A 10,726-nucleotide genomic window follows, 5' to 3' on the forward strand; every position below is an offset into this window, starting at 1 on the left:
TAGAATTATTTTTCCTTAAAAGAATGTATTTTGAATAGACATGTTATAATAAAAATAATAATTAAGTTTATTAAATTTCCACATAAAACAGTATATAACACAAATATTAATGCATGACAAAATTGTTTATTCAATAGTTAGTTTCAACAAGATACTCATACAAATTTATTTTCTGTCATTTATGAATAATTGATTGATCCAATTAATTTCATTAATTGTATTTCAACGTTAAAGATATATAAAGATTTTATTTTAAACGATTAAATGTTAAAAAATATATAAAGATTTATTTATTAGACCATATACCAATAGTTGAATACCTAATATAGGGATGAGAAAACATTACCTAGGTATGCTTTGGTCTTTCAATATTTTATACCAGTCATTTTAAGGTAATAATAATATTTAAAATTTATTAGATTTTATGTTTTGTTTGTAATTTATTACATTTTCTTAAGTCTTAACGGGATAAACATATATGTATGCGTATAGCGAGATAAGGTTAAGGTGGGGGAGTTGCATCCCGACTCAACCCTGATCAGAGCAAATTTTCACCATTAAAATGAAGTCAGAGCCAGATGAATACCCACATGTTTGAATACTATTATCACGCCTACTCCTAAAAAGCAATTATTATCTATAATCTATATGAAAATACTTTTTTCAAAGTTAAACAAAAAATAATAATAATATACAAAATACTATATTATTTTTATATCGATTCTATTTATTTATTAATTTTTCATGTAAATTAAAGTGCATGTAACACGTTTGGGTATGAACATATTTATGTACCAGTACCAACTAAAAAGGGCACGGGTAGGGAGCTTTTAAAAGTGCGGGCATAAGAATGTGCAGTATAGTGTCCTATTCCTGACTCTATCTATTGTCATCCGACATGTATGTAGTGAACGGTATGTTTCTTGAATTTAAGTTTAAATTAAAAATATGTAATTAAAAATGTCTTTAGATAAAAAAAGTATTTTTATTTATTTTTATTGTAACTAGGACCCAATCTAATATATAACTATTTTTTTATTTCTTCCATTTATTGTATTTTAAGAATTATAGTCTATTAAATGTATAGTTAATTACATACCTATATCGTACAACAATAATTAATAAACAAAAAATTATATTTTAATTGGGAATAATTCATAGTATGAATTTAAGAAAATATTTATATTCAAAAATTTTTTTATAAAAAATTTCATAAATAATGCGCGGGGTCACCCACTCTAGTAGAATTAAATTCTTAAACCCGAAAACCTCCACATGATTGATTTATTTTAGAAATTTAGGGTTCTTAACTTTTTTTTGAGTGAAATTGAAGGTTTATCGGATTAAAAGTATTTTTAATTAATTTGACTGCAAGATTTTTCATTTTTATCATTGCAAGATCTTAATCTTTTGTAAGATTTTTAATTTATTTATTTATTTACATAAAAAGGATATAAGGTAATTTACAATTATTATATATTACGTGTGAAAATAAGGACTTTTAGATATGAATGAATATTATATTAAGTGTTTCTAAAAATAGTATTTTACATATAAATTTTAATTTTTTATACATTATATAAATTTTAAGTTTAGATCTATTTATTATTATTTTAAAATATATTAATGTTAACGAGGATTATATCATATATTATGAAAATAGATATTATATATCATATATGGTATATATTAATTTTTTATTGTAGGTTGATTTGGTTTGATATTAAAATTCATGTTATTTAATTTTTTTTTCTTATGTCAATTGATATAATAACAAGAATTACGTTAAAAAAATATGTCAATCAAATCAATTAATGCTACATGTAAGTTTTCATAGTTATTAGAAATCAATTTAATTCATAAGAAATAAATTAATTTGTAGAACTTCTGAAGATGTCACATGAAAATTTCATTTTTAATATATTTTTTTCATATGTATATAGTATAAATATAAATTACATGACTATTACAATTATAAATTAATTTATTGTAAAATCAATTAATCATTGAATTAGTATAATTAATAATTCGAATTGACAATCATTAATTATAAAATATGCTTTATAACAATTAATTACTTCAAATATAATTATAACTATAAAAAAATTGATTGCAATCAATTAATTGTTAAGAGCTCTGAGCCCCTAAAAAAAAGAACTCCGAGGAATATCACTTGTAAACATTTTATTTAGAAATCATTTTCGTATCTAATATTATAGATATATTACAGATGATAGAGAGATTTGTTATTGCTTTCTATATTCATTATATTTATTTTAGTCCTCTAATACTAATCGAAAAGGTTCCTAAATGTTGCACAATTTGGCCTCGTTATATATTGACTATGTGTTGGTAATTTATGCTACTATCTTAAAAAACTACACTCTGTCTGTAAAAAAATTACAATCAAGATGTGATTTCGTTGCACAATTAAGCAACAAAATTATATTTCCGTTGAAAGGGTATTTCAGGAATTTTAAAAAATTCATCTACATGGCGGGAGAGAATAGTAATTTTGGAGGTGAGAATAACAACTCGTCTTAAAAGTTGCCTAAGCCCAAACCAAAAGCAGAACTGGTAAATTCCGTAAATCATTTCTGAAATGAGGAGGGGGCACAGACACACACACTGCAAGTGCGTTTCCAATTTCAATGGTGAAATCTCTGTAGTGACAGTGAAGTCACTCACTACTGCAAATTTTCAAAGGCAGCGAAAGAGACTCCAATCAATGGCTCTTCCTCCTCTCTGTATTCTTCTTTTCCTCGTCTTTCTGTTATCAGCAACATCAACACAACAAGAAGAAGAGTTCACGGAGGAGTTGCTGCTGAAGCCCTTGCCCGATCGCAAGGTTCTCGCGCATTTCCACTTCCAAAGCGATTCTCCTCCTCTCGCCGCCGCTGATGAGTCCTCCTCCTTCGATCGTCACCACCACCTCTTTCCCAAATCTATTTCTCAGCTGGTCCGTGCCTTTTTTTATTCTTTCTCTGTGATTTTGTGAATGAAAGCAAATAAGTGTCATGTTTGGTTTCACGTTGTGGAATTGATTCCGAGTCCAGAGTTGATTTTAGACAAATTATTATCAGATGTTGGATAAGATTTCAGAATTGGATTCTGAGTTGAAGCAACTTGGAGCAGCTTTTACGTTGGATTAAATAGGTTTATTTCAAGGTTTTAAATATCTGTCTTGGTCGCGTTGCGGTTTGTTGATATTGCGGGAAATCACGGACAAATGCGGCTGATACTGTCCCAATTGCGGTCGCGGACAGTTAAAACACCTTGATGTTGTGGCCCAAATCACTGTTTTTGATAGAATGCAGAAAAGTGGGTGCTGAGTTTGAAAGAATGTATTTGGCTATTGTTCATATATTCTTGTCCAATAATGATTTATTTTTGGCTTAAATGAAATTTTGCATTTTAAGTAAAGAGGGTTTTTGATAGAATGCAGAAAAGTGGGTGCAGAGTTTGGAAGAATGCATTTGGCTGGTGTTCATTTATTCCTATCCTGCAGTAACATGTGGCTTGCATGCATAGTGAAGTGTTCATGTTCTGAACATGAATGATCTCTAGGGAATCTGAGTTAAATTTTTGGTTCCTTTGACTTCATTTTCCTTGTTTAGTTGTGACCTGCAATGTGCAATATGAACTTTTCTATGAACATTAATATGCTTGTAAGATCATTTCATCATGGATAAAGGATGGAATTGGGTAAAGCATGGAATGAATATGTTAGAGTTATATATTATTCTCTTAATTATCATTAGAGAGCAATTAGGGATTTGTTCATTATTACTTAGGATGGATTGATGTTATGTAATTAATGTAGATCCTATTTGCTCATTATAAATAAAGGATTAGTGGGTCATCCTTGACACACAGCACAACAGTTAAAACACTGTTACCAACTATTCTAAACCGAACAAACAGACCATCTAAGTGCAGTATTCTCAGTTCAGGGATGAATAGTGACTATTTCATCAAGAATTTGTGTGATTTTTGTTGCTTGCACATGCACATTATGCATGGCAATATAAAATGTGACATTGAGTAGATCTGATACATGTACAGAATGTTGTGGTAATGTGGAAATTGTTGAATTTTGATTTATAAAGTTTGCAAGATATAATAGGAGTAGATTAAGTAAAAGTACAAGAGGTTTGGCATAGCTTTCTTGCATGTGCAACTTCACATTTACTCCTATGTAATTTATCCTAAGACTTGTGGTTAGGGAAGCATATATGGCTTCTCCACGGCTGCAAGTTGTTATTGATGGTATTGTTTTATTTTATTTTATTTTCTAAGAAGAAATATTAATCGGAAGGGAGGTAGACAAGTGAGAGAGTACATGAGGGACTTATCCCAAGAAGTAACAGTAGCACTCTTTGTGCTACTGCAATTTGAAATTTGTCTGTGAATTGACCTTTTTGTTGATATAAAATATATGTTTTATAACATGTTTTTTCTGATATAAAACACATTTCAGTATTTGACTTTTTTTTTTCATTGCACTGCATTGTTCTCTATCCAGTACCCACCATTTGATCAAATCAGAAAAACTTTTTGTAGGTTTAATCATTAGTTTTTCCATGTTTGATAGTTCTATGGAAGTAAAACGAAACATTGATGTTTTAGTTCTCTGTGCTTTTCAATTTTTATGTATGCCATTCAGGTTTTTGTCAGGGATATTTTCTTCTATTGCATTTTTTCCCAAATAAAAATGTGTCGAGGAAGGAAATTATTTGTGGTTCTAACATCTTATATATTATTATTATTTGCAATAAGAACAAAAGCCTTTACCCACAATATAGTTTGTAAGGAAGTCCTTTTTGTGACATCGAATACTAATGGGCTTTCTGGGTTTCACTATTTCTTTAGTTATAGTCAGGTTTTCATTGCTTACACTTCAGTTTTTGCTATGTTTTTGTGCTTTTACTTTGAATTTTAGCAGCAACGATATATAATTTTGTCACATTCTGATTGCTTATAATTTTTTTTCCTGAATATACTAAGTAGCATGTGGATTAGTGTTTAATGAACAGGTTCAGAAGTATCATATTAAAGCAATGGAGTTATCTTTTACACAAGGTCGATGGAACTATGAAAGATGGGGTGGGTTTGATTCAATATCAAGCTGCAATGCAAAGCCTCCAGGAGTTGAATTGTGGGCAGTTTTTGATGTTCCTCCACATCAGGTTGACGCTTCTTGGAAAAATTTAACCCATTCACTATCAGGTCTCTTTTGTGCTTCAATCAACTTCCTGGAGTCTTCTACCACTTATTCTGCTCCTGAATGGGCATTTCAATCAGCTTTGGGCAGTTTAAGATATGGTACACTGCCACGTGAAGCTGTGTGCACTGAGAATCTTACCCCTTGGTTGAAACTCCTTCCTTGTCGAGATAAAGCTGGACTCTCTTACTTAATGGATAGACCATCTATTTACAGAAGTTTTTACCACTCTCAGCGGTTGCACTTGACAATGTCCACAGATCCTTCAGATGGGTCAAGATCAGGAATTATTCTAGAACAAACACTTACAGTTGTAGTCCAGCCTAGTGAACAGAAAGCTGGTATGAACCATGTCAGTGAAACAAAGATTCAACCAAGCTGGTCGATGAGTTCAATATTTGGAAGAAAAATCAGTGGAAGATGTGTTCTTGCCAAGTTGAGTAATGTTTACCTTCATGCTGAGAGAGGTCTAGTCTCTCAACTTGAGAATCTCCAGAAGAATACCGCTAAATTTGCTGCTAATGACACAGGTCCTGAAGATTTTAGAAGGAATGCTGGCTTTGAATTATCTGTTACTCCTGAAAGGGTGCATGCAGAACTGGAAAAGAGCTCCTCAATTCTGTATGAATATCCAATCAAAGAATACACAGACACTGAACAATTTGATTTAGGCCTAATGTGGAAGCATCCAATTGTTTGGTCTAGCCCACATGGACCTTTATATGCCAGTAGATTTTTGATGGGAAGTGGGAATGAAAGGGGTGCTATTGCAATATCCTTGAAATCAACCCCGGGACTTGTTGCAGCCAATAATGTTGAAGAGAGGTGTAAGTTGAAAGTTAATGTTCTCCAAATTGTGCCTTGGTATGTTAAGGTTTATTATCATACTTTGCAATTAGTAGTTGATGAAAGGCCTCAAGCCCTCACAGATTTTGTTGAGAGAATGCGTGTTTCACCTTCCCTAGACAAAGTATCACCTGGGGTGATGGAGATGGCTCTCCAATTTCCTTGTGAAATGAAGTCAGCTGTATTGAGCATAGAGTTTGATAAGGTTTGCACAAATTTTTACTTTCCATTTGTACTTTTGTAGTTCTTTTTCCTCTCAATATTTGCCTCACTATTTTTTGTTGACATTGAACTGCGTAAGTTATGTTGGTAAACAACCTCGGAAATCTTAATAAGGAACTCATTGTATTAAATGAAAGTAGGACTGGTGTTGATACTATGTGAAATATGAAATATCAATTTGGTTTATATTTATAAACTTTTAACGTAGTGATGGAAGTGAGTGAGCCAGGCCAAACTCTGGCCCTGCTTGAGTAAAGCTGAATTGTCCATTTAGCGCATGGGCTTCCCTTAAATTGGCCAGGACAGTAAAATATAAGCCTACTTAACCCTTCCTCTTTTTGGAAGCTAAGTACATGTCACCATGGCATAAAAAGTTGATAGTAATATGGTATCGGAAGCTACCTTATGTGTTATGCTCACTTCTAATCATTTTAGGATGGATGAATAGGAAATTGGTTTCTTTTTCATATCAAATTGGGTTTTGACCTGCTTTTGTTGGTCTGCATAGGGCTTCTTACACATTGATGAATACCCTCCAGATGCTAATCAAGGATTTGACATTCCATCAGCAATAATAAGCTTTCCTGACTTCCATGCTGGTTTGCAATTTTCTGATAAATCTCAAAGCAAGTCACCACTGTTGTCTAAATTACAGGTTATTTGAATCTCCACTCTTTCTGCTTATAACACATATATAGTATTCCTTGGTCATGCCTCTAACTATCTGGATTTATAATGCAGGAAAAGAGTCCTGTTCTCTCTTACACAGAAGTTTTACTTGTACCCTTGACGACACCTGATTTCAGTATGCCATATAATGTCATCACAATCACATGCACAGTTTTTGCATTGTATTTTGGATCTTTGCTAAATGTTCTCCAAAGACGAGTTGGAGAGGAAGAAAGACTTTTGAAAGATAAAGGTAAACCCCAGCTCTTGTAGTGTCTGCATCCTGGGACCCAAGTAATGAAGTAATTCAGTTTTGTACAACAATGAGTAATCCCCAAGCATGGTGGTGCTTTTGTAATTAACAAAGCATTCTTACCTTAATAGCCACAAAAAAGAAAGCATCCTCGCCTTTTAAGATTAACTTTGTTCTCTCTCTGCATTAGCTTTCCAGATTGTTACCTAATACCTTCACTGGTATTTATCATCGCATGCACTTATCACAAACTAAACATGAAAAATTCAATAGCAAACTAAAGAGTCTACATGAATTTTGTGTTATGGTGGTCCATGTATATGAATGTCTGTGTTGCTAAAGCATATTGGTAGAAACATGGTATCTTATCAGAAAGAATAAGAGATTTAAACTTGTAGAACTTCGAGTGTTTGGACTTCCCAATGCCCAAAGGCCCCAGTTCTCTCACAAACGACAAGATTAATAGGCAACATGCCTTATTTGTTAAACCAACTTACCTCACTAACTAATTAATATCCATCATGTATAGACTAAGACTGGTGTGGAGGATTTAATCTAAATTTTGATCTGCAAGAGTAACATGTACTTTTATATCATAAATTTTATTGTTTACAGGCCTAGTGTTATGTATTTTAGCCATTGTCTTACTTCTCATTCTTTTGTTTAATTATTCTTATTCAGTTGCAAACAAAGCAGTGTTCCTTCGTCGAGTACTATCTAAACTATCTGCCAAGCTTAGAGGCAGATCGTTGGAATTGACTCCACCAGCTCCCTCGTGGTCATCATCATCGTCCTTTGTTACTCCAAAATTGATTCTTAGAGTACTAGTGGTTGCAGGAATTGCCTTTGCATGGCAATACTATTCACAATGATATCTGCCAACTAAGTAGTTTTACTTGTACTATTGCATGTATTTTCATGTACAATACAAACCTTCCACTGCCCGATGTGCCTGCGTGCATTCATGACTTTCTAATTGATCATAACAATACATGTACAAGAACAAATTGATTGATTATAAAAACAATTTTGTCCATCTGATTTTACATTTTAAATGATAAAAATTGCAATACCATTTGTTTTAATCGATTATAGCCTTATCATAATCGATTACATAAGTTGTTTTAAACTTGTAAAGTTATGTCTCGTATCGGTTTAATCGATTACAATCTTATCGTAATCGATTACACAGTTGTTTTTTGAGACAATGACTGATTTATTTAGGAGTTTCTGCTTTAATCGATTATCATGTGATATAGTCGATTACTTCTCTTTCTATAAGTGTTTCAAAATTGAACAAGAAAACTTTAATTGATTACTTTGAGTCTCTAATTGATTATATTGTTCTTGAGCTATTTTTAGTTTTTGTAAGAACACTTTAATCAATTAAAAAGATAATCTAATTGATTATTTCATTGAATTAATCAATTATCTTGTAGATTTAATTGATTATAGGTGGTTATAACTGTTTTCTCTATAAATAACCACCTTGTGTTCTCTCTAACAACACAATATTTTGAGCATTTGTTTGAGCTAAGATCATGTGTTATTATTAGTCAAAGAAAAAAGAGAAGAAAAATGCTTTAAAACATTAACTCACAACTTCAAATCTTTTGATTATGAAGATCTTTTGTGATACGAGATTTGTGTTACTTTATTGAGTTCAAGAAGTCACCTTATTCAGTCAAACAAGTTTTTGCGGAAATGATTGATCAGGTTGTGTTTATCTTTGACTCTAATTTTTCGTGTATGGTTTTATACATCTCTTGTTTGTGCATGAATTTGTAAAGGCATGCTAGAATAAGTGTTTCTAGTTTGGGTTAAGGGTAGGTTTCTCTTAGGCTTTTATTCACAATGTTGAGTGCCTAAGTCTCTTTTTTCGGGGCGGGAACTGAAGATTGCTTGTGATTGCTTGTAAGAATTCTATATGCATAGTGAAAATCTAATTCGGGCTTTGGATTAGATAACTGAATTAACTTCTAGAGAATGAACTAGTATAAAATAGTTGTGTACTTCTTTTCCTCTTGATTTTATCTTTCTTTCTCATCCTGATCTTAATTAGTTTTATAAAGGTTCAAGAAAATATCTTTGTGAACAAAAGAACTTTAACAAAGGATTTTGTGTAAAGGGTGGATTCATTCAGAATTGATTAAGTTCAATTTATCAAGTTTTGTGATACGATCTGTGCAAAAGAAATTTTTGTAACTCTGGTTTTAAAAGTTCGTTTTGTTTTGAAAATCATTTGAGGTTGCTTCACTGGCCTATAATCAGCTTCCATCATGATCTTGTGTATAATATGATGCACTAATCCCCTTGAGATCAGAGGTGTACCATCCAATTGCTGCTTTATGCTTCTTGAGTACCTCCACTAATTGTGCTTCTTTGGTTGGAGATAGAGCATTGCTGATGACAACCATTTATGCATGATCCTCTTCCAGAAAACGTATTTAAGGTGAAGAGGTAGAACCTTCAACTCCACCTTAGGTTTCTCTGCAAGAGTATCCTTCTTCAGCTTTTCAAAGGCATATTCCCTTGGAGGAATTTCCTTCAATTTGTTTAGATCATCCAAGCAAGCCTTGAGATCTTTCTCTTTTTCATTCATGAGGCATTCAATGGCGTTCATTAAGGCTTTTTCCGGGGGTGAATGCCTGGTGAATTACTGCTCAACACAACTCACTTCATGTTCAATTGCCTCCACTCTAAAGCATGTTTTGCTATGACTAGGATGCTTCATTGGCTCAAAGAGATTGAAGGTCACCTTTTGGTCCTCCATAATCATTTCAAGATTACCATTTCCCATGTCAACAACACATTTCGTAGTGAGCATAAATGTTCTTCCCAAAATCAAGGGCACATCTAAATCCTCTTCAATGTCCATGATAACAAGATCCACCAGAAATGTGAATTGCTGAACTTTCACAAGGACATCTTCAACAACACCGTAAGGTATAATGATAGAGCAATATGCCAGTTGAAGAGTCTTCCTAGTTAGCACTATCTTCAAATTCCTAATTCTCCAGCACATTGAAAGAGGCATCAAGTTGATACTTGCCCCTATATCAATGAGAGCTTTCCCTATAGACACCATCCTAATTGCGCACGAAATGGTCACGCTTCCAGGATCTTTGAATTTTTGTGGTAGAATTCTTTGAATCACAACACTACAATTGCCTTGCACCACAATGCTCTCATTGTTGATGTATTTGTCTTTCTTCGTGAGGAGGTTCTTCAAGAACTTGGTGTACATTGTCATTTGTTGAAGAGCTTCACCAAAAGGAATGATGATCTCCAATTTCTTGAAGATATTGAGAAACCTTGCAAAATGGAACTCTTTATCCTTCTTTGAAGGTTCCAAAGGATAAGGAACATCCTTGGTAGGGACACTTGGTGCTCCCTTCCTTGCTTATCTCGCCATTTGACTCTTGGTCTTAGAAGCTAAGACCTCATCATCACCCTCCTTACTACTATTTTTTTTCTTTTTCTTCATTTTTCTCATTTTTTCTATATTCTCA

The 10,726-nt window shown here is 32.7% G+C and overlaps 2 protein-coding genes across 3 annotated transcripts; one reads left to right on the forward strand and one right to left on the reverse strand.

Annotated features, from left to right (window-relative positions):
• The first annotated feature begins 2,591 nt into the window (after nt 1–2,591).
• Nucleotides 2,592–8,250, forward strand: LOC100813959 (GPI transamidase component PIG-T). Of its 2 annotated transcripts, none has more exons than XM_006576479.4 (5): nt 2,592–2,959; nt 5,023–6,275; nt 6,801–6,947; nt 7,034–7,214; nt 7,896–8,250. In XM_006576479.4, exons 2-5 carry the CDS (start codon nt 5,061–5,063, stop codon nt 8,084–8,086), a joined length of 1,734 nt encoding a protein of 577 aa, XP_006576542.1. In that variant the 5' UTR covers nt 2,592–2,959; nt 5,023–5,060; the 3' UTR covers nt 8,087–8,250. The 2 variants fall into 2 exon arrangements, with proteins under 2 accessions (XP_006576542.1, XP_003522098.2); XM_003522050.4 differs by having other exon boundaries at nt 5,037–6,275.
• Nucleotides 8,251–9,870: 1,620 nt separating this feature from the next.
• LOC102667504 (uncharacterized) lies at nt 9,871–10,461 on the reverse strand. The gene has a single exon (XM_006577433.1). The coding sequence runs from the start codon at nt 10,459–10,461 to the stop codon at nt 9,871–9,873; it is 591 nt and encodes a 196-aa protein (XP_006577496.1).
• Nucleotides 10,462–10,726: the final 265 nt, after the last annotated feature.

This window comes from Glycine max, chromosome 3 (assembly GCF_000004515.6).
Source record: "Glycine max cultivar Williams 82 chromosome 3, Glycine_max_v4.0, whole genome shotgun sequence".
Classification (NCBI taxonomy): domain Eukaryota; kingdom Viridiplantae; phylum Streptophyta; class Magnoliopsida; order Fabales; family Fabaceae; genus Glycine; species Glycine max.

Bases quoted from the DNA above. Each gene is read 5' to 3' on its own strand.
- LOC100813959 (XM_003522050.4), top strand. From the start codon at position 2,603: ATGAGGAGGGGGCACAGACACACACACTGCAAGTGCGTTTCCAATTTC. The intron at 6,948-7,033 runs GTTATTTGAATC...TTTATAATGCAG, and splicing joins CACTGTTGTCTAAATTACAG to GAAAAGAGTCCTGTTCTCTC. The intron at 7,215-7,895 runs GTAAACCCCAGC...ATTCTTATTCAG, and splicing joins AAGACTTTTGAAAGATAAAG to TTGCAAACAAAGCAGTGTTC.
- LOC102667504 (XM_006577433.1), bottom strand. From the start codon at position 10,461: ATGTACACCAAGTTCTTGAAGAACCTCCTCACGAAGAAAGACAAATAC.